General features: G+C 42.2%; 1 protein-coding gene across 5 annotated transcripts in view; it reads right to left on the bottom strand.

The window, feature by feature from the left end:
* The window catches only part of LOC133048877 (antiviral innate immune response receptor RIG-I-like), an 81,308-nt gene that overhangs the window by 10,642 nt on the left and 46,046 nt on the right, over window positions 1–24,620 (bottom strand). For all 5 annotated transcript variants that reach the window (XM_061132752.1, XM_061132748.1, XM_061132749.1 and 2 more), the window contains exons 10-16: window positions 24,008–24,127; window positions 20,483–20,640; window positions 19,137–19,272; window positions 17,923–18,071; window positions 15,042–15,132; window positions 12,251–12,421; window positions 9,887–10,038 (exon numbers count right to left, since the gene is read on the bottom strand). In XM_061132752.1, coding sequence (XP_060988735.1) covers window positions 9,887–10,038; window positions 12,251–12,421; window positions 15,042–15,132; window positions 17,923–18,071; window positions 19,137–19,272; window positions 20,483–20,640; window positions 24,008–24,127 — 977 coding nt within the window. The remainder of the gene's footprint in view (window positions 1–9,886; window positions 10,039–12,250; window positions 12,422–15,041; window positions 15,133–17,922; window positions 18,072–19,136; window positions 19,273–20,482; window positions 20,641–24,007; window positions 24,128–24,620) is intronic.

Raw genomic sequence — 24,620 nt, 5'->3', positions numbered from 1 at the left:
TAAAACCCTTCACAAATAGACATATGATATGCATTGACTGTTTCAGGAATGAAATACCCACTCCCTAGGTATAAACCCATTGAACAGAACAGCAGGCAGAGGAGTCCCCCACCATCTAAACCTTTTTTCTTTCTTCCCTTGCAAACCACAAAGAATATTGTTGAATTATATTAAAGTTAAATGTCTAAACAGGATGTCTACATTCTACCTCAAAATTTGGCCTTGGTTAAGTACAACTGAGAACCCTGAAACATTATATATGAAATAAACCTAAGATTCTGAAGGATGAAGAGAAGAAGGCAGACCAGCTACGAGCCATGGAACCCTAGAAACAACACAGGAGTGAGCTCCCTGGGATTCTTCTTTTTTTGCCTTGTGTATACATCCCAGACACGGGGCTGAAGAAGCTGGCAACCAGAAATGCCTCTTAGCACAGACAGAAAGTCTCAACAAAAGCCTGTCTCTCTAGCCAAAGGATGAAGACAGGGGCAACTAGCAAGACAGAAAACTTTTAGACAATAGCTATTCTACAGGAAGAAATCAACAACAACAACAAAAAAACAAGAACCAAGGAACCCTGAATCTAGTGGGGAGGAACCTAGAATTCCACCAAGCAGGGCTGATAGGAAGTATCTCAACACTCCCCCCTGGTGGTGTCAGAGAAGGCCACACAGGGAGCCAGGATTTTCAGTCCTGCCACATGGTAGCCCCTCTGCCTGTAGTATCCATAGAGATCACGGTGGGGGCCAGAACTTCCACCCCCAAGCGGAAGTAACAAGGAGCCTCCACTTGCTGACATCAACAGAAGCTGAAGTAGGAAACCTAGCCTTCTACCCTCACCTGGCAGTTATGAAACAGGGTCACCTACCTCCCCTGCCAGAACAATATCAGAAGAAGCCAGGTAACACAGAAGGTTAAGTAAGATCCCAAATTTCATCATATGGTATGAAAACCTCTGGGTTTTGATTTAAAAATCACTCTTTAAACCAAAAACCAGGAAGATCTCAAACTGAATGAAAAAAAGAAAAAAAAAGAGAACCAGTTGATGCTAACACTAAGATGACAGAGATTTGAGAATCATCTGACAAAAACTTTAGCCATAATAAAAATGCTTCAATGGGTCATCATAAACACTCCTGAAACACAAACAAATTTAGAGGCTCAACCAAGAAATGGAAGATATAAAGAAGAACAGAATGGAAATTTTAGAACTAAAAGATACAATAACCAAAACAACAAGTTTAGTGGATGGGCTCAATAGCAGAATTGAGAGGACAAAGGAAAGAATCGATGAACTGGAAGACAGAACAATAGAAATGGCCCAATCTAAACAACAGAAAGTGAATAGAAAAAAATTAAATGAGCAGAGCCTCAGGTAACCTTAAGACTATTTTAAAAAGATCTAACAGTTATGACAGGAGAGGGGAAAGAGCAGAGCTTAAAAAGTACTGAAAGAAACAATGACTAAACATTTCTCAAATTTTACCTAACAGAACCCTACAGGTATAAGATGCTGGACAAATCCAAACAAGATAAATGTAAAGAAACCACACCAAGACACATTATAATTAAATTTCGGAAAACTGAAGACAGGAAAACTACTTCAGTGTGTATGTATGGTTTGCCCCTTAGCTTCATTTATTTATCTATTTCTGGATTTACATGTTTTTTTAAGTAGCAATTTCACCTTTAAGAGATTTATCCTATGGGAAGTCCAGATCATTTGATTTATATTGTCTTTTTTAAAGTTTTTTTTCAATTGAAGTGTAGTTGATTTACAATGTTATGCCAATCTCTGCTGTAGGGCAAGATGACTCAGTTACACACATATAGACATATTTTTTTCTAGTATGGTTTATCACAGGATATTGAATATGTTCCCTGTGCTATACAGTAGGATCTTGTTTATCCTATTGTTTAAACTGTTACATATATAATAAATATATTTATAAACTATATAATAGTTTAAACTATATATAGTTTATAAATATATTTATAGTCTATAAAACTATTTAAAGTTTATAAATTTATAGTTTAAACTATTATATATAATAGTTTACATTTAATTTGCTAATCCCAAACTTCCCTCCCCGATCCACTCGTCCTTGGCAACCACAAGTCTGTTCTCTAAACACATAGGAAAAAAATTCTTGAAAGCAACCAGAAAAAAAAAAATGACACCTTACCTACCAGGGAAAAACAATCTGAATGATACCAGATTTCTCATCAGAGAATGTGGACAGCAGACAAAAGTGACATATTTTTCAAATACTAAAAGAAAACCTTGTCAACACAAATGCCTATATACTCAGCAATATATACTTCAGAAATAAAGAGGAAATAAAGACATTCTCAGATGAAGCAAAACAAATTATTTTAAGAATTTGTTCACCACCTTCCTTTCCCTAAAAGAAGAGCAAAAAGAAGTTCCCGAAAGAGGACACGACAGAAGAACACCTGAAACATCAAAGATGAAGGAGGAAAGAGCATGGCGATTTCAGAGCAGAGCTGTGTGTAGAAGGATCTGCTCTGCCCCACGGGTCTGTGGGGCCGCCTCTTTTTATCCAGTGTTCCAGGTGGAGCCAGACAGCTTAGGTGTAAGCCCTGTTCCTACCACTTAGCAGCTGTGTCATTCTGGGCAAGTGCCTCAAATATAAAATGGGAATAGTCATAGCATTTACTTCATAGGTTGTTGGGAGATAACATGAGTTAATAATTGATCAGGACTGCCTGGCATAGCTTTGATGCTCCTTGGTATTCGTCTTGGTCTGTTAGGCTGGTCTTTTGCCAAGAACCATGAAAATGTTAATGATGGTGATTTGTACTTCAGTATTGGGTAGGGCAATACCTATTCATGAGTTATTTTTTCTGAAATGTCATCGCTATTTTCATTTATGTATGTGACTATATAAACTCTAGAGCCATTTTACAAAGCTAAAATTTATATTTTGATTATGGGCTATGATATATGTACAACTGAATTTGCAGTAGATGCACATCTTTAAAATATTCAGTCATTCAATTCAAGAAAATGGTGTTTCTTTTCTTTCTTTCTTTTTCTAAAGTGTTTTACTTGGCTGTGCTGGGTCTTAGTTGCAGCATGTGGGATCTAGTTCCCTGACCAAGGACTGAACGTGGGTCCCTGCATTGGGAGCTCGGAGCCTTAGCCACTGGACCACCAGGGTATTCCCAGGGTTTCTTTTGTCTTAATTTACCTTCTATTATTCGGTAAAATTTTTTTAGTTGTCCTTGTGATGTTGGAGAAGACTCTTGAGAGCCCCTTGGACAGAAAGGAGATCAAACCAGTCCATCCTAAAGGAGATCAGTCCTGGGTGTTCATTGGAAGGACTGATACTGAAGCTGAAACTCCAGTACTTTGGCCACCTGATGTGAAGAGCTGACTCATTGGAAAAGACCTTGATGCTGGGAGGGATTGAGGGCAGGAGGAGAAGGGGACGACAGAGGATGAGATGGCTGGATGGCATCACCAACTCGATGGACATGAGTTTGAGTAAACTCTGGGAGTTGGTGATGGACAGGGAGGCCTGGCGTGCTGCAATTCATGGGGTCGCAAAGAGTCGGACACAACTGAGTGATTGAACTGAACTGAAGTGATTTATGCTTCAAACATTTCTGGTTAGGCCAACAGATGCAGAGTTTAGAGAGATGGACTCTGCCCAGCCCCACCCCAACCTAGCTGTGTGATCTACTGACACTGAAAATTTTCATGCCTCAGTTTCCCTCCCAGAGCGTGACTTCATGAGAGGCTCGACCACATGGATCACTGAGAGACCCACTGATATAAATAAGCATTTGCAGGGCTTGGTGGAGAGAAAATGTTCTGCATGTATGAGACAGTTATTGTGAGTGTGAGTTTTCCACTGTGAGTGGAAATGTCCCAGCCCCATATACCTTGTACTGGTTACTGATCACCCATTGAGAAGCCATTGATCTCTAATGCACTTCAAATTCAAATAAAACTTGATTTATATTTAAAAATTTAGGCCTGGAATATAGGTCAGGAAAACAATCAAAATATGATTTTCTCTCCCCCAACTGCCCACTCTACTCCATCCCACCTGTAATTATTTTCATTGTTTTTGTAAGAATAAAGGATGCTTAATGCACCCTATTTCCAATCGACATTTTCACTGCTGTAAAACTGCTGCATGATGTATGCATTTACCTCATTATTTCCTCTGGGTGAATTTCTAGAAATGAAATTCCATGGTTACATGATATACATTTCCCTATGAGGAATTTAAATTTCTCAGACATGGTTCTGATCATTATTTAAGGCAGGCTCAGGGTGGGGGGAATGTGACAGGAAAAAAGGTAAAAATATAAACTTGCCCTTTAGGCATCCAATTAAAAAAAATCACCTATATCTAATGATGTTCGATTATATACTAAAGTGCAATTAAATAGTTCAGTTCAGTTCAGTTGCTTAGTCGTGTCCGACTCCTTGCAACCCCATGGACTGCAGCACGCCAGGCCTCCCTGTCCATCACCAACTCCTGGAGCCTGCTCAAACCCATGTCCATTGAGTCGGTGATGACATCCAACCATCTCATCCTCTGTCGTCCCCTTCTCCTCCCACCTTCAATCTTTCCCAGCATCATGCTCTTTTCAAATGAGTACGTTCTATGCATCAGGTAGCCAAAGTACTGGCGTTTCAGCTTCAGCATCAGTCCTTCCAATGAATATTCAGGACTGATCTCCTTTAGGATGGACTGGTTTGATCTCCTTGCAGTCCAAGGGACTCTCAAGAGTCTTCTCCAACATAACTCTCACATCCATACATGACTACTGGAAAAATCATAGCTTTGACTAGATGAACCTTTGTTGGTAAAGTAATGTCTCTGTTTTTTAACATGCTGTCTAGGTTGGTCATAGCTTTTCTTCCAAGGAGCAAGCATCTTTTAATTTTATGGCTGCAGTCACCACCTGCAATGATTTTGGAGCCCAAAAATATAACGTCTCTCACTGTTTCCATTGTAATAACCTCAAATATTTTAAATGTCACTAAAGGCAATAAATATAAATCCTAAAAATTAAAACTCTTACTTCTATACTGAAAACTAAGTAAAACTGAGTAACTGCATAAAGAGGTTTAACCAAAGTCGGGAGTTAAGTCTAGAGCACACAGTCTCCCCTTCGCCCACCTGTGGTTGGGAAGCGGGCTAACTCCCTACACTGAGGTGAGAAAAGAGAAACTATGAATACCTGACTGTATGCAGTCAGGGGCAGAGATCAGGCTGGAAATTCTGTAGTCAAAATGCACTTTCTTTTATCCTGTATCTTATTCTCTACTCATAAGAAAGGAAAGTAGGCTTCCTCATTTTAATTTCAAATGACCCTCCACAACTAGAACTATGAAAAATATCCTTTACACTTTATTGCTCTAGAATGAAGTCCAATCAGATCCTGAGGCTTCCATCATGGAAATAAGTTTCTGGAGGGTTCTGGGCTGTCTACAGTTTCAGCTAGATGGCTGCAGAATAACCAGAGGTCCCCAAGGGCCACAGTACTCTGGGGAAGTCAGCCACACACAGGTAATGGACAAGGCAGCTATGGGTGTGGAGAAGAGAGTGCACAGGCTCCCTTTCCCCTACTCAAGGACTGCCCGAATGCGCTCTGAACTTCTTCCCTCACTTGTGCAAAGTTCTGTGATATAAAGGGCCTGGATGCTCAGATCCAATGTCCAGTTCAGTTCAGTCGCTCAGTCGTGTCCGACTCTGTGACCCCATGAACCGCACTCAGCACGCCAGGCCTCCCTGTCCAACACCAACTCCCGGAGTCCACCCAAACCCATGTCCATTGAGTCGGTGATGCCATCCCACCATCTCATCCTCTGTTGTCCCCTTCTCCTCCTGCCCTCAATCTTTCCCAGCATCAGGGTCTTTTCCCTGCATCAGGACCAATGAGTCAGCTCTTTGCATCAGCTGGCCAAAGTACTGGAGTTTCAGCTTCAACATCAGACCTTCCAATGAACACCCAGGACTGATCTCCTTTAGGATGGACTGGTTGGATCTCCTTGCAATCCAAGGGACTCTCAAGAGTCTTCTCCAATACCACAGTTCAAAAGCATCAATTCTTAGGTGCTCAGCTCTCTTTATAGTTCAACTCTCACATCCACACATGACCACTGGAAAAACTATAGCCTTGACTAGATGGACCTTTGCTGGCAAAGTAATGTCTATGCTTTTTAATATGCTGTCTAGGTTGGTCATAACTTTCCTGCCAAGGAGTAAGCATCTTTTAATTTCATGGCTGCAGTCACCATCTGCAGTGGTTTTGGAGCCACAAAAAATAAAGTCAGCCACTGTTTCCCCATTTATTTGCCATGAAGTGATGGGACTGGATGCCATGATCTTTGTTTTCTGAATGTTGAGCTTTAAGCCAACTTTTTCACTGTCCTCTTTCACTTTCATCAAGAGGCTCTTTAGTTCTTCTTCCCTTTCTGCCATAAGGGTGGTGTCATCTGCATATCTGAGGTTATTGATACTTCTCCCGGCAATCTTGATTCCAGCTTGTGCTTCCTCCAGCCCGGCATTTCTCATGATGTACTCTGTATATAAGTTAAATAAGCAGGGTGACAATATACAGCCTTCACATACTCCTTTTCCTATTTGGAACCAGTCTGTTGTTCCATGTCCAGTTCTAACTGTTGCTTCCTGATCTGCATACAGGTTTCTCAAGAGGCAGGTCAGGTGGTCTGGAATGCCCATCTCTTTCCACAGTTTATTGTGATCCACACAGTCAAAGACTTTGGCATAGTCAGTAAAACAGAAATAGATGTTTTTCTGGAACTCTCTTGCTTTTTTGATGATCCAGTGGATGTTGGCAATTTGATTTCTGGTTCCTCTGCCTTTTCTAAAACCAGCTTGAACATCTGGAAGTTCTTGGTTCACATATCGCTGAAGCCTGGCTTGGAGAATTTTGAGCATTACTTTACTAGCGTGTGAGATGAGTGCAACTGTGCAGTAGTCTGAGCAATCTTTGGCATTGCCCTTCTTTGGGATTGGAATGAAAACTGACCTTTTCCAGTCCTGTGGCCACTGATGAGTTTTCCAAATTTGCTGGCATACTGAGTGCAGCACTTTCACAGCATCATCTTTTAGGATTTGAAATAGCTCAACTGGAATTCCATCACCTCCGCTAGCTTTGTTCATAGTGATGCTTCCTAAGGCCCACTTGACTTCCCATTCCAGGATGTCTGTCTCTAGATGAGTGATCACACCATCGTGATCACCTGGGTTGTGAAGATCCCTTTTGTACAGTTCCTCTGTGTATTCTTGCCACCTCTTCTTAATATCTTCTGCTTCTGTTAGGTCCATACCATTTCTGTCCTTTATTGAGCCCATCTTTGCATGAAATGTTCCTTGGGTGTCTCTAATTTTCTTGAAGAGATCTCTAGTCTTTCCCTTTTCAAAACACCACAGACAGGGGGCTCACCCTGAGAACCATAAATCCTTTGACCTTTAAGAGAATAAGGTTTCCCCTACCTTGGTATACTTCTCCTAAGCCTTTCCCCTTGACAGCAAAGCCTGCCTCTTTAACCATGGCAGCGTGCGCTGGTCACCACAACAGGGCAGGGAGGAGACCAAGACTCTTCCCTCCCAACCACCATGGAATTACCAGCTAGCAGTGACTCCTGGCCACCCTTGAGCTGGGTCCCTGCTCACTTTTTACCATCTCTGCCCATTTTCAGTCCATGCATGTTAGGGGAATTCCCCAGTGCTCTTAACTAGCCTGATTCAACAGATATTTAACAACAGTCCATTTTCTCCTCACCCTACTCTATGACCTGATGCGTTGGCTACAAAAGAACATATGGCTAAGTACCTTCGCTATTCACCTGAAACTACCACAATATTATTAATCAGCTATACCCCAATACAAAATAGAAAGTTTGGGAAAAAAAAAAAAGTCAAAAAACAGAAAAATTAAATTTTAATTTAAAATATAATTTTAAAAAGTAAAAAAAGAACTCTAGGGCTTCTCTGGTGGCTCAGTCGTAAACAATCTGTCTGCTAGTACAGGAGACATGGGTTCAATCCCTGGCCCGGGAAGATCCCACATGCTGTGGAGCAACTAAGCCCATGTGCCACATCTACTGAGCCTGAGAACCACAACTACTGAAGCCTTCAGTTCCTGAGCCCATGCTCCGCAACAAGAGCAGCCACAGCAGTGAGAAGCCCGCTCACTGCAGCTAGGGAAAAGTCCTGGCGGCAACAGAGACTCAGCACAGCCAAAAATAATATAAATAAATAAATAAAATTATTAAAAAAAAATAAAAAAGAATGTCTATATGTTTGTTCCAGCCTCTATCTTCCTCAGCAGGCTTTTACTCTCTTGCTTTTGCCACATGTGAGTGTAAGCACACCGTTACCTAGTGGAGGAGATAAAGAAGTTATGCCAAAGCTAAAAAGGTTTTAAAGCCTTTAATCAGCATCGCGTCTATATTCTACACAATAGAGAGGCAGCTCAGGGGAAAAACCTTGTCCTAAGTAAAAGTAAGGGGGGAAGTTAAGGGGAACTAAAGAATTTCCCTGCAATTCTTCTCAGTGAAAACATAGAAGAGGTACTTACAAATATCTGGTTCTCCTAACTTTAGGAAAAAATGTTTTTTAAAATGAGTCGACACTGACATAACATCATAATTATTTCCTGAAGTAACTGTTAGTTTGCTTTCGATAGTTCATTCCCTCTCAATACTTTTTTGAACATACAGATTATGACTTTTCAAAATTATGACCCCTATGGAATTACTCTACTGAATTGTAAGACTCATCTTCATGAAGTTAAAGTAGGCCTCTCACCCTTGTCCTGTAACCACTCCCATTTTAAGCACTTACTTTACACGAGGCACTGTAGGAAGCAATGCATACATCTCACTTTATCTCCAAAACCACCCTGTGAGTTCTACAAATGAGAATGATAATTTCAAAGAGGAACTATCTGAAGTCACACGTTTTATAAGTGGCAGAATTGAGACTGGAACCACTGATTCTAACGTTAAACTCTTCCCCAGGGCTGCAGAGTCCAGTGTCTCCAGAGAGTCTGAGATGAATTCTCTGCAAACGGTCTGGAGAAAGTACGGGTGTCTGTGAGGGGTGGGGGGTGTCTGTGTGTGTCTCTTTCCCTAATCTGCTTCCATGCCGTGTCATAGAGGAAATTAAAATCAAACTAGGGCACCACTCAGAGGCTGGGCTGAGCCAGCATGCTACTCCAAGGTCCACACTGGCATCCACATGCATGAACAGGCCTGCCGATACTGGGCACAGCTCCAGGCACAGCGCGCCAGGACCGCCTCCCCAAGGACTCCAGGTGTTAGAGAGAGCCGTGAAGAAAAGACGAAAAAGAGCTGTGTCTTGAGTGTTAGGGTGCTGTCCTCAAAGTGAACAGTCCGTGTAGGAGCTATTCTAGCTGTTTCCCTTTAGATCTAAAAGCATAGCTTCAAGTATTAGCACTATAAGAATTACAGCAGAATGAACCTGATATTCACTGTGGGGTGAATTCCTGGCGGTCCAGTGGGTAAGAACCCACCTTCCAATGCAAGGGAGGAGAGTTTGATCCCTGGTTGGGAAACGAAGGTCCCACATACTGTGGGGCAACTAAGCCTGCCACAACTCCTAAGCCTGTGCACCACAGCTAGAGAGGAGACCTTGAGCCCTGACTAGAGAAGCCTGCACTCTGTAACAAAGATCCAACATGCTGCGACTAAACACAATGCAGACAAATAAACAAATATTTAAAAAAATAAAAATATAACCTAAGAAACACTCAGAGCAAAATGAGAACAGGTACCAACCAGGTTCATGGTCCCTGTTCATGGCTTATAGTTAGATTCTGAAGGAGTCACACGGATGCAAAGACTTACCTTTTCCTTAAATACTGCTTCATTCCAGCTCTGCAGGCTTGAAATGGAGTCGTTCATCATTTTTTCTTTGCAGATGTTTATTTTTTCTTTTTCGATTACATCAGCATTACTAGTCAGAAGGAAGCACTTGCTCCCTCTTGCTCTTCCTCTGCCTGTTAGAAAATAAACACTTTATTTGGTGTCTTTGACTTAAAACTCTGACAAATGGGAGAATGTGAAAGAAACAGGGCTATTCTTAAAATTCAACTTTGGTTCACTGAATCCCACTTTCTGGAAAAGCTGAGCTGGTAGGGTGTGGAGTCAAATGCAGCTGTGCAGCTGCACATTAAACATTCAGATAAAGGAACCCCCTTCAGGCTGGCTGCTCAGGGTCTCCCTGGTGCAGTGTGATAGGACAGACACATTATTAGAGACACTGCTTAAAGACAACCCAGCAGGAACCTCCAGGATGACACTGTGAGGGCCCCAACGATGAACGACAAACAGATGGGGAAGTGGGGAAATAAGGTATGTTCACAGGACTTGACTGGTGGTCCAGTGGATGGGAATCTACCTGCCAATGCAGGGGAAACAGGTTAAAACTCCTGGTCCAGGAAGATACCAGATGCCACGGGGCAACTGAGCTTGTGCACCACAGCTACTGGGGCCACATGCTCTGAAGTCTGCACACCCTAGAGCCTGTACTATGCAGTGAGACAGGCCAGCGTAACGAGAAGCCCGTGGACCGCAACTGGAGAAACGCCTGAGCGAAAAGCAAGGAAAACCCAGCATTCAGTTCAGTTCAGTTCAGTCGCTCAGTCGTGTCTGACTCTTTGCAACCCCATGAAGCACAACCCGCCAGGCCTCCCTGTCCATCACCAACTCCCGGAGTCCACCCAAACCCATGTCCATCAAGTCGGTGATGCCATCCAACCATCTCATCCTCTGTCGTCCCCTTCTCCTCCTGCCCTCAATCTTTCCCAGCATCACACTTCCAGATGTTCAAGCAGGTTTTAGAAAAGGCAGAGGAACAAGAGATAAAATTGCCAACATCTGCTGGATTATCGAAAAAGCAAGAGAGTTCCAGAAAAACATCTATTTCTGTTTTACTGACTATGCCAAAGCCTTTGACTGTGTGCATCACAACAAACTGTGGAAAATTCTTCAAGAGATAGGAATATCAGACCACCTGACCTGCCTCTTGAGAAACCTGTATGCAGGTCAGGAAGCAACAGTTAGAACTGGACATGGAACAACAGACCGGTTCCAAATAGGAAAAGGAGTAGATCAAGGCTGTATATTGTCACCCAGCTTATTTAACTTAAATGCAGAGTGCATCATTTGAGAAACGCCGGGCTGGAGGATGCACAAGCTGGAATCAAGATTGCCGGGAGAAATATCAATAACCTTAGATATGCAGATGACACCAGATATGCCGAAAGTGAAGAAGAACTAAAGAGCCTCTTGATGAAAGTGAAAGCGGAGAGTGAAAAAGTTGGCTTAAAGCTCAACATTCAGAAAACTAAGACCATGGCATCCGGTCACGTCACCTCATGGGAAATAGATGGGGAGACCCAGCATAGCCAAAAATAAATAAAACTTTTAAAAAAGAGACATGTTCACAACCACCAGATATGGGTGGAAATGAGAAGGGTATAAAAAAGAGGGATAAAAGGGCCACGGGCATTCAACTTAGAGACGACTGCCAGCTGGGAGAATGAGGAACCGGCGATGTGGAAGCAGGGGGAGAGAAACAATGAGCAGCAGCAACAATACATGAGCAAGTCCTTCAAGAAGGAAAAAAGGTGAAGCCAGGTAGGCTGAAGTGGACAATGCACAAAGTGCAAGAACGGGAAAGATAAGAGGTGCCGGATTTTGAAAATGCTTTAACATCAAGAACATTTGGGAACCATGGGAGTTTCTATACAGGGAGGTGAGATGCTCAGAGCTGTTTTTCAGGAAAAATAATGTGGCAGCTGTAGTTATGGAAATTAAGGAAAAATAAGAAAGGCCAGTTAGAAGGCTGCCTAGTTCCAGTGGGACAGAACTTGCAGTGTCCTTTCTGGCACACAGGGGACCCACCAGCACCCAAGCACAGCCATGAACCGTTCACATGTGACTGCTGAAGCCTCAAAGCTGGAATTTTCCTTCCATCAATACGTCAGCCAATATTAACCAAGAAAGCAGTATTCATCGTGAACAAGAACAAAAATAGACAGAATTGTGGACAAAACTGTAACCACCCCATCCTGAACAAGTAGGTCACCGTAAGGGCCAATGCTGGAAGGTTTAGTCACGGCAAACGAGAAGGGCTGGAATGACAGACACATTCACAAGTCAGAGAAAACGGTAGCCTTTGAGTCCTGGCATCAAAGCTCTTCTTACCTCTGGTTTGGATCATTTTGATGACATTGCCCACATACTCGTAGAGGATGACCAGATTGCACTGAGCAATGTCAATGCCTTCGTCGGCAACCGAGGTAGCAATTAGAATCTTGCTGTCTCTGTTGGTTCTGAATGCATCCAGTGCACACTTCTGTGCTGGGAGGGTCATTCCTGTGTCAGAGGGCATTACATAACTCACCAAGAGGGAACTTTACCATTGAAAAACACAGCTGTTGATTATGGAAAGCTTACGACATGCCAGGTACTGCGATAAGTGCTTTACCTTCATGATCTCACAACAAGCCCTGGGGTAGGCCCCATCCCTGTCCTTGCTTTAGAGAAGATAAGGCGGGGGTCTGACATCTTGGACTCTATCACAAGTCTGCCTGACCTCAACTTCCAGCTGCAGCACCTACTAGCTATGTAGTTTCGGTCACGATATCTCAAAACAAATATTAAATTTTTTGAAAAAATACCAACAGCTTGACAAATATCATAGGATACCACTTATGTGTAGAATCTAAAGAAAAGGGTACCAATGAATGTATTTACAAAACGGAAGTAGTCATGGATGTAGAAAACAAACATGGTTACCAGAGGATAACGGGGGAAGGGATACACAGAGATTGGGACTGATATATACACACCACTATATATAAAATAGATAACTAGCCAGAATCTGCTCAGTCCTCTGTAATGGCCTATATAGGGAAAGAATCTGAAAAAAAACAGTGGCTATATGCATATGTGTAACTGATTCACTTAGTTGTATATCTGTAACTAACGTGACATTGTAAATCAACTATTTCCAATAAAAATTTTAAAAATATATCAATAGCTAACTGTAACACCTTTGTGCACATCCAGGAGTTCTCAGCTAACAAGACCTTTTCACATCTACTTACTCACTGGAACTTCACAAGGCCCTTTTTAGGTTGATACGGCAAATGTTATGATTCCTCTTTACTACAGGTGAAGACCTGGAGGTTTTGGAGGCATAGTAAACTGACAGCTAACTAGCCAAACCAGGCTTGGAATTTAAGTTGAGGACCCTACCACTGTGCAGTTTCCAGCCACTGATACACTGAGAAGAACAGGAACTTAAGTGGTCTCCACCTCAGAGTTAGCAGAATTTATAAAAGTTCCAACTCTGTCCCAGTAAATTGGCAGCAAAATTTTGACATATATTTTGCCGAGGCCAAAACAATTTCTTTTCACTAAGATCTACTGAACAATGAACATGCCCAAGACAGACACCACACTTCACCAATTTCTGAATTTAACTATTTGTTCATCAAACATTTATTCTGCAATTATGGTTTGTCAGATAAGGATAGAATGGTTAAAAGGCTCATTTTTATCTAAAGGGAGCTCCCAGTTTGTGGAAGAAGGCTATACATGGGAAACTATGATTCAGTGCGATGACAATGAATGCAGCCAGAACTGTGTGCTGTGGGATGTGGGTGAGGGAGACTCCACCCTCGTGGTCTAGACTTAGGAGGAGGGGGAGGCTGCCGGGCAGAAGCACAGTTACTGGCACAGAGTGAGTTCTCAGTGAATGTGGGTGGATGGTGGATGGAGAGATGAACGAATGAATGGACGGATGAATGGAGGGATGGACAAACAAATATGAAAAATACCTTCTGGGTGCTTATGTATGCATGAATAACAAAGTTTGAAAATCAAGTTGGACTCATGCTGGAGTCATACGGCAGAAGACAATTCCAACCACAAGGTCGTGTTGGACCTCATTTGGTAAGCCAACTATTCAAAATCTGACTTTGCTTTTTAGATTAATGAGGCTTAAATTTTGCATAAAGGGAAACTTCAAGGGTGATGACCAATGACTGAGAGCAGGACTGTTTATTATAAACAGCACTAAATAAGAGATACAGTGAGGACGTGTCATTGCCTGTCACTGGGGGGTGGGGAGCATGGCTGTGAGAATGTCAGCATGAGGACTGGCCACCTAGGATCAAAGCTGCCTTTCATCCTTTAACCCCCCCACCTAGATTTTAGGATTATCTCTAGGACTTTTTTTAATTATAAAATACATAATGCATAGAAGTCTTTTTATATTTTAAAGAATGACAATAAAATAGAGAACATTTCTATTTCCAGTTAATCTACTGGTTGAAAATTTGAGCAAGAGAGTAACATACTCAAACAATATTAAAAACAAAACAGAACTTTGGTTTTGTCTGCAGGACATATGGGAGGAGGAAAGTCTACAAGTTTCTGACATTTGAGCATGGTGATGGCTTTTCAATGTGTTCACTGAGCTAGGCTTAACTGCAATCCCCAGATGTTCACCTAGGTGTTTCTGTGAAGGGGATTTGCAGATGTAATTAAACTTCTTAAATCAGTTGATATGGTTACTCAATAGGGACTTCATTTTAGGCAGGCCTGACCTAAACAAGGCGGCCCTTGAAAAGAGGACTGAGGTGATCCCTGACCTCAGAGACTCTGGACAGCTCACACCTATGGGGTTCCACTGGTCCTGACCTGCCCTGCGGACTCGGACTGGCTTTGCCAGAACAAGTGTGTACGTCAATTCCTTGTACTACATCCCTGTGTGCCTGTCTGTGTATAATATACATGTGTTGCTATATATATATGAATGTGTGTGTGTGTGTGTCTATATATATATATAAATATATGTATTTATAATCTCCTACTGATTTTGCTTCTCTGGTTGAACCCTAATACAAGCACTAAGGAAGAATTAAAATATATCATATATGTTCTTATATATATAGTATGTTAGATCTAATGCACTATATATAAATACCCATTGTCTGATTTGTTCTGCCACGTCCAGTCAATATGCCAGGTTTTAGAAAGCTGAGCCTAGGATGTTCTTCAATCCAGTTCTTTAAGGCCTGAAAATACAAAGCAATTGTCAGCTGGATACTATTCTGTATTAATTCAATATTGCATATATGCCGCCTGATTTGAAGAGCTGACTCACTGGAAAAGATCTTGATGCTGGGAAAGAATGAAGGCAAAAAGAGGGAATGGCAGAGGATGGGATAGTTAGATTGCACCACTGACTCAATGGACATGGATTTGAGCAAACTCCAGGAGACAGTGGAGGACAGGGGAATTTGGCATGTGGCAGTCCATGGGGTCACAAAGAGTTGGACATGACTTAGTGACTAAACAACAATGCAAGTAGAAAAAAAGCTTAAAGTAAATGATAATAGAAAAGAACTAAAAAAGAATGTATGTATATGTATAACTGAATCATTTTGCTATACAGCAGAAATAAACACAAAATCATAAATCAAGTCTACTTCAATTTTTAAGAAGTATATAGACAAGCATTCTGAAGTAGTTTTCAGACTAATAGACCTGAGGAATCAAAAGCTTCTAGTGATTGAATTCTATGCAATAAATAAATATAATGGTGTCTCTCTTTGTAATCTGATATGATTCAATTTCTAAGACATTTTTTCAGTGAAAAAGGCTAGGTTCAGAATAGTGGGTAGGTAGAAAATAAGTGAATTTAGAAAGATCTCAGAACACAAGATCAATACACAGACATTAGTTGTATGTAACAAAAGTACCATTTATAATGGCATTAATACTTAGGTGTAAGTTTAACAAAATATGTGCAGAATCTGTATGCTGAAAATGACGAAACACTGATAAAAGAAACCAAAGAAGATGTGGCAGGTGGCCTCTAAGGTAGCTGTGAGTGATCTCCACCCCCTGGAATTCAGATCCTATTTAATCCCTTCCCCTCAAGTGTGAACTGAACTTACTGACTTGCTTCTAGTGAATAAAATAAGGCAGACCTGAGGGGAATCAGTTCCAAGTTGAAGCTATAACATGACTGTGACCTTGACATTAGGTGCCCTCTCAACCTCTCTTGGATCACTTAACTCTAGGGGAGGCCAGCACCCCTTTGTGAGGTCGGCCTGTGGAGAGGCCCCCATGAATGAGCTAAGCATGTGTGTGCATACTTAGTCATTAGGTCACGTCCAAGTCTCTTTGAGACCCCTATGGACTGTGGCCCTCCAGGCTCCTCTGTCAATGGGATCTCCCAGGCAAGAATACTAAAGTGGGTTGCTATTTCCGTCTCCAAGGGATCTTCCTGACCCAGGGATCAAACCTGTGTCTTCTGTGTCTCCTGCATTGCAGGCAGCTTCTTTACCCACTGAGCTATCGGGGAAGCCCCCATGAATGAGCTAAGCCCGTTTTCTGCCAAAAACCACACAAGTGGGGTTGGGGGTTGATCCTCCCAGCCTTGAGATGGCTGTCGCCAGGGCCAACAACCTGACTGGAGCCTCGGGAGATGTCCTGAGACGGAAACACCCGGTTAGCTGTTTCCAGATTACTGACCCATACACATTATAAGATGATAGATGTCTGTTGTTTCCAGCTACTTGCTTTGGGGATAAACTGTTATCAGTGGTAGGTAACGAATACAGAAGCCCTATATAAATAAAAAAGATACACTGTTATGATATCATTTCTCCCCAGCTTTATCTATGGGTTCAGTGCAATCCCAAATGAAATTTCAATGGATTTTCTCATAGATGTGGATGAGTTTATTCTAAAATAAAAATGGAAAGGTAAAGAAAGGTAGCTAAGACAATGTTGAAAAAAATTTAAAAGTTGAAGACTCACACTACCTGATTTCAAGACTTAATTACTAAAAAAAAAAAAAAAAAGACTTAATTACTATAAAGCTACAGTAATCAAGACCGCATATGACGGGTGAAAGGATAGATGTGTAGGTGAATGGAACAGAATCCAGAATCCAGAAACAGAACAACATGAATACAGTCAACTGATCTTTTTAAGTAACAAACGCAATTCAGTGGAGTAAGGATAGTCTTTTCATCATATATGCTGAAACAATTGGATGCCCACATGCTCAGAGGAAAAAAGCCTCAATCCAGACTTCAAGATGAATTGTAGACTTAAATATAAAATCTAAATCTATAAAACTTCTAGACGATAACATGGGAAAAAATCTTTGTGTTTTGGGTAGGCAAAGGTTTCTTACACACAAAATCGTAAGTACAATCCACAAAAAGAAAAAGAAAAGATAAAATGGACCTGTCAAAGGTTAAAACTTTCAGAAAGAGATACGGTTAAGAGAATGAAAAGATCTTGAAGAAAATGTTTGCAAATCACATTTCTGATAGAGGATATTTTTGTCAGAAAAAAGAACTCTCAAAAAACTAACACCAATAACTTAAAAACTCAATGATAATAAATAACTCAGTTAAACACAATTTTAAAATGGGCAAAAGATGTAAACAGACACTTCATCAAAGGAGATACATGAACAGCTAATGAGCATATGAAAAACTGCTAAATCATATTAGTCACTAGTGAAATACAAATTAAAACCTTAGTGAGGTACCACTAGATGCCCACAGACATAGCTAAATTTTTTTTAATTGATGGAAAGAATAAAAATTTGTGAAGTGCTTGCTGTGAGTGTATCAAGGCATTATAAACCCGAGTGATTGAGACAGTGAGGTATTAGTGTAAGGATAAACAAACAGAAAATCAGAAAAGAATAAAGAGCCCAGAAACAGACCCACACAGACCCTATATAGGGATGCTTAATTGCAAAGAAGTGAAGAACAGACAATCTTTTAAATAAAATGATATTGGGCCAACTTTTTTTCCACAAGGAGGAAGAAGCTTACATCCACTAGTGCCCGGGTTTTCGCAAAGAGGATGGTTCTGGTCTCTGGGTTTAAGTGGTATTCCTCCTGCAAGATGAAGCTGAGATCTTCGAGTTTAGGGTTCTCATTGCTGGGATCCATGGAAATATCTTCTAGTTCCAACAGCTTTTCTGCAAAAAGGGGAATATTTTACAAAAGCCTTATGTGTGTGTGCTAGTCACTTCAGTCATATCCAACTCTTTGCTATGCTAAGGACTAGCCTGCCAGGCTCCTCTGTCCATGGTATTCTCCAGGCAAGAATACTGGAGTGGGTTGCCATGCCCTCCTCCAGAGGATCTACCTGACCCAGAGGTCAAACCCACATCTCTTGCAACTCCTGCATTGGCAGGCAGGTTCTTTACCACTAGTGCCACCTGGAAGCCCACAAAAGGTTTATAAATTCTAGCAATTTAGAACACACTGCAACCTCTAGCCATACTTCAAACATTTCATCTCTCAATCTCTGACCAGAATTTTATCATAACCACCAATGCAATGCATACACTGAATACACTAATAAATGCATAAATTTTTCCTCCCCCCAGAGCTAGTTGTTCAGTGTTTAGCATATGTATAGTTAATACTTCGGTATAGACCAAAAATTATTATTTGGGAAAAGGCATTTGAGAGAGGAAGAAGAAAGACTTACTTTTCATTTAATATTTTCCTATATTTTTCTTAATATGAACACAGTGGCATCATGAGCCATATCGGTTTTCTTCTTTATATAGAAGTACATAATTACAATCTTGTTTGGTCGCTAAGTCATGGCCAATTCTTTGCTCCCCATGAACTGCAGCATGCCAGGCTTCCCTGTCCTTCACTATCTCGCAGAGTTAGCTCAAATTACAGTCTAAATATCATTAAAACATTTTTATATTTTTTAAATCTTTATACAATTACCAAAAGTTAAACCAAAACATGTTCCTATCAATTGACTATTTCTATGGGATGTATCTTTTGCAAATCCTACTATTTTTTCCTTCTTCAAAACAGGAAATAGTGTAAGCAGCAGATTCTTTTCCTAAGTGCAGATTTCCCTGAAGTTTCACAGTCCTGCCACGTATCCTATCTTCTTAAGCCCCGGACAAGTCCCCGAGCATCACCAGGTGTTGCTAAGTGTGACACCATATGCGTATGCTGCCCCTGGAGTCTCCAGGCTCTACTGGCTTCCTCCCCCTGGAAACACCACCTACCTTCAAATCTCTGAGTGAGATCTTGCTCAATTGCATCAAATCCTGCTGCCCGGACATTTCTGAAGAAGTTTTTCAAGTAATTCAGAGCATCTTTCACCCGTGCATCCTCATTGATAATGAGGGCATCATTGTATTTCTGTTGAAAATGGAAACTTTCAGTATGTTTCTAATGTCTAATACAACTGCTATACTTAAGTTCATTTCACTGTACTTAACACAGAATTAATTTTAATAATAAACTTGTCTCAAGTCTATTACAACTTAGTTTTTAAAGATAATCGTCTCTAACAGTACTGCAATAAAACCTTAGAACCACACTGTTAAAAAACAACAACAACACACCTCAATTAGCTAGAATTAGTCATTAATTAGGATCACTTTGGATCCTAGAATCCTTGGAAGAGAAGGAAAATTACATGAAAAATGCATGTCAAAGATTAAATCACAAAAAGGAAAGAAAAGTAACTTCCACATCAACCTGCTTCATAATTCAGACATTCAACTTAACCTCTTTGTACATCCAAAGCCATCACTGAATCACACCAAATATTCAGTTAAGTTCATTAAAATTCTACAAATTCACATGGACTGAATGTATTTTAAAATATTTTCAATGGCACGATAAGCAGAGGTGATGGTGGTAACTGTTGCTTAGGTTCTTGGTTAACCAGCAAACAACTACAGACTCTGGATTTCTTAGCATGTGGTTTGACCAAACGTAGGAAAATGTGCTTCAGGCTATGGCAACATGACGCACCTACTGAACTTTAAAGACTTTAAAGATGGCTGTCCCTGATCATGTATCTATAGTCATATTCATCACCCCCAAGGTCAAATATGGGGATACTGAGGTAGAGCACAGACCCATGGTCTTTGTTTCTGTCCCTCGGCCTCTAGGGCTAGGTTTCAGAGAGCAAAGATAGATGCTGAATAAGATAGCTTGTGGCATTTGCTTCATAAGAACCACCAGGAAAGTTCCTAAACGATGCTCTCTCAGCTGCCACGCATAGCTCCCAGTAGGTGTTACGACTGAAATATCCTTTTCCAAAGAAGCTGCTGCTGCTGCTAAGTTACTTGTGTCGTGTCCGACTCTGTGTGACCCCTTAGACGGCATCCCACCAGGCTCCCCCATCCCTGGGATTCTCCAGGCAAGAACACTGGAGTGGGTTGCCATTTCCTTCTCCAATGCATGAAAGTGAAAAGTGAAAGTGAAGTCGCTCAGTCGTGTCCGACTCCTAGCGACCCCGTGGACTGCAGCCTACCAGGCTCCTCCGTCCATGGGATTTTCCAGGCAAGAGTACTGGAGTGGGGTGCCATTGCCTTCTCCATCCAAAGAAGCTACATACCCGCAAATGTGACGTGTACAGAAACAGGGCTTTACAGATCCTGCTTTCTTCATCTTTGTCTGGCATCTGAAACACCATGCATGCTTTCTGAACTGCAATTATCCACTGTTCATATTTCTGTGTTCCAAAATTCCTATTTTGAATTTGCGATAAGTTTTCTGAAAAGAAAAAAAAAAAGGTTTCCATTGTGTCATCTGGCTCTTCATTTAAGGCTCTAAGCATGGTCTCGCCTTCTAATTTTGATTCCTTACTCTTTGTACACAGAATATTTCTCTTGAGATATTTTTCAGCAGTGTGTCTACGTACAAACACAACTGCTTACTGAACACCGACTACGTACCAAGAATCAACATGTCTTATATTTATAATTTCATTTCACAACCCCATGACATAGACACATTTTATAGATGAGGAAATGGAAGCTTGGAGAAGTGAAATCATTACGCCAAGTCACACAGCTAGAATATAGAGGGAGCACAGGAATTCATACCCAGATGTGTCCCACACCCAAGCTCTGCTGGCTCTGTGAGCTGACAACCAAACAGCCCAGAGGCAAAACAACGGCCATGGAAAAAACCTAACTGCCCCCCTTTTGTTTTTTGGCTGCGCTGGGTCTTTGCTGCAGCACAAGGGGCTTTTCAACATTGCATGTGGGCTCCTCTAGCTGGGGTGCACGGGGTTAGTTGCCCCACGGCATATGGGATTTTAGCTCCCTGAGCAGGGATTGAATCTTCATCCCCTGCATTGCAAGGGAGATTCTTAACCACTGGACCACCAGGGAAGTCCCCTCACCCATTCATCTTCAATCAGACGAACAAAGGCAGTTACCCAACAAGTAGCAGTAGCCCCATCTACAAACAGGGGGATATCAATAAATGAGAGCAATCAACAGGTATCTACTGAACGGAGGTAGGTGCAAAAATGAGCTAAGCCATCTGGCAATGAGCAGCTGACAGCATCTGAACAGGTGAAGAGATGGCAGGAGGGTACAAGAAACAAGAAGAATAAGAAGGCAGAAAGTCATGTCTCCCCACCCTTCTCCACCTCCACAACCCTGACCATGTCCTAACACTTCTGGATAATACCATGATCTCCTCCTACCTGGTCTCCTTACCTCCTTCCTCCTTCCCTCCAGTCCAGTCTCCATTCAACAACTGGGGGGAATTTCCAAAATTGCAGATGAGAGACAATGCTAATCCACTAGTTAAAAGCCTTTAGGGAGGGACTTCCCTGGCAGTTCAGGGGTTAAGACTTCACCTTTCAAAGCAGAGGGTGCAGGTTTGACCCCTGGTCAGAGAACTAGGGTCCCAGATGATGTAAGGTCCTGCGTGTTGCAACTAAGACTTAGTACAGCCAAATAAATAAGCACACGTATCTTTTAAAGTCTTGAGGGTCTCCCTTGGTGGTCCAGTAGCTAAGGCTCTGCACTCACAGTGAAGGGGGCCTGGGTTTGATGCCTGATCACGGAACTAGATCCCACATGCCGCAACTAAGACCCAGCACAGCCAAATAAATACATGCTAAAAATAACAATAATAAAAGATTTAAAAAATAAAATACAAGTGTTTAGTGGATTTCTCCAGCCAAACTCCTAGTCTGGCCCACAGGGGGCTCTGTGGTCTGGCCTTTACCTGCTTCTGACTCTCCCCTCTAGTGACTTTCCTTCCTACTGTTCTCAGGATTAGTGAAAGCCCCCAGACTCTCTCCACCCGCCTGTCTCCTCTGCCAGAAATACCCCTTACCCCCACCACTCCCACCACTCCCCGGCCCTGCCCGTGTTGCCTTACTGTTGCTACCTGCTCGCCTCTGGCACTACTGTTAGCCAAACTGAAAATGCCGCGAGGGCAGGGGTTGTGTCTGAGGGTCCACGCTGCGTTCCAACCACCGAGCACTTAGCCCAGCGCTGAATGAACAAACAAGAGAATGAATTTGTTCGAGGGAACTGCTAACAGGCAAGGAGTGGAAAGTTGGCAAGAGAAGCAGAACCAGATGGTGTGAGCAGTGTGCATGGCAGCTGAGCGGCCAGCCGTGAGAGCTCTGCCTGGAAGAACAAGGAAGCCAGCAGGACACTGACAAGATAAAATGGGTAATTTCAGGCTGGGTAATGGGGGTTCGACGGGAAAGACGGTAGAGGCGGGCAAAGCAGCTGTGAGAATAAGTTGTTAGAAATCAAGCTGTGAAAGAAAGAAGAGAAATAAAGCGTGAGAGAAGGTGAAACATAGAAGTTACCTTGGAGACAAGAATTCAACATCTCCAAAACTCTAAACTCACTTGCACGTGCCAAAGTTGCTCCTCGCTCTGGAACCAGTAACACCTGCCAGTGCACACACAAGTGCCCAGAGAGAAGCCCCGCACTCGCTCACTCGCTCACTCCCACCCAAACCCAGTGAGCTCTTAAATCTGAACACTTCAGTTTGCACGAGCCTGTTCCCTTCACTATCCCATCTCCACTGCCTCACTTTGGCTCTCTTCATTTCTCATCACAGAACTTATCAGTTCAAAATCGTGCATTGCTTCCCATTTGCTTTTAGGATATCTATTTATTTATTTGGCAGCGCTGGCTCTTAGTTGTGGCATGCGGGATCTAGTTCCCTGACGGCAGATGGAAGCCAGGCCCCTGACATTTTGAGTGTGGAGTCTTAGCCACTGGACCACCAGGAAAGTCCCACTTCTAGGATAAAATTCAAACTCAGCATGGCCTACAGGACACCTTCACTGTCTGCCCCTGGCCTCTCCCCCAGCACCACTCTCCTTTCCACTAGTCCCCTGTTAGAATTAGCATGAAATCTTGCAGATTCTAAAATTCACTGTGCTCTCTTCCCTCTGCAACTGCTGTCTTTTTTACTTCACTTGATCACCTCTCCTTCTTAACCTGGCTGACCTCAAGATCTGTCTCACGCATTACCTCCCCCAAGAAGCCCTCCCTACAGCCCAGCCCTGCCCTAAGTTCCCCTGAGTGCCCATAATAGCAGTGTGTAACCCTGCCTTGCCACAGGGCAACTATTCACATCTGATTCTCATTGTTTGATGGTGTGTTCCTTGAAGGCAAGACTGTCTTTAATCTTGGTGCTTCCTTTACCTAGCATAGTACCTGGCACAATACCCGGTCAATTAATTACTTGATTTAAAAAAGGAGAAGCAAACCTGGCAACTTCAAGAGAGTCTCAAAAGAATAAAGAATCAAAGGTCACCCGTAGGTTTGAATCCAGGACTTCAGGGCAATGGTGGTTTCATTCATATAATGAAAAGCTAAATTTGGAAGGTCAAGAAAGCAATGAATTGATTTAAATATGGTATTTTTGGGGTGTGTGTGTCTAGGTGGATATACTTTGGATTTAAAAAGGAAAAAAAAAAACCAAGAGAAAATAAAGGAGGACTTATAAGCCTCCTGAATAACATAAACAAGAAAGTCAAACTCTGGGTATGGTCTTGACATTATTTGGACTAAGAAAAGTGCAAAAAGAGCCCAGTGAACAACAGATGGTCGTTCCCAGAGGGAGAGAAGACAAATGAGGTTATTCTCACCAAGAGTTATGGTCCCAAGTTCTTCAAAGATACTCTTCGCCAGAGCCTCCGTTTCTGCCATCAGCTGAGATATGATGCATTTAAATTTGTCTGTAGTCCGTGATTCCACTTTCCTGAAAACTAGAGCCGTCAAAGGAAAGTCAGTATTTCTCAGGAAGAACACATCATAGGTGAAAGCAGGTGTCTCAAACCTTTCTCAGCCTTTGTCACTTCCTCCGTAAAACCCGAGGCCCCAAGCTCACAGGCATCTGAATGATGAAACGAATACTCAAGACACCTTGCAGCCACTCCCTAGTGTTTAATGCACTCATTCTAACACTCTTCATGGTCCAGGTCTAATTCAACTTCTTTTTAAAAATAATTTTATTAATTTATTTTTGGCTGTGCTGGGTCTTCATTGCTGCATGGGCTTCTCTCTAGTTGCGGCGAGCAGGGGCTACTCTCCAGTTGGGGTTCGTGGGCTTCTGATTATGGTGACTTCTTTTGTTGAGGAGCACAGCATGTCCCCAGGGCATGCGGACTTCAGCAGTTGGCTCAGTAGCCGCGGCTCCCACGCTCTAGAGCTCAGGCTTAGTAGTTGTGGTGCAAGGGCTTAGCTGCTGCATGTCATGCG

This window comes from Dama dama, chromosome 29 (assembly GCF_033118175.1).
Source record: "Dama dama isolate Ldn47 chromosome 29, ASM3311817v1, whole genome shotgun sequence".
Taxonomy (NCBI): Eukaryota; Metazoa; Chordata; class Mammalia; order Artiodactyla; family Cervidae; genus Dama; species Dama dama.
The sequence above is the reverse complement of the archived record's forward strand: the minus strand, read 5'-3'. Positions and strand labels throughout refer to the sequence as shown.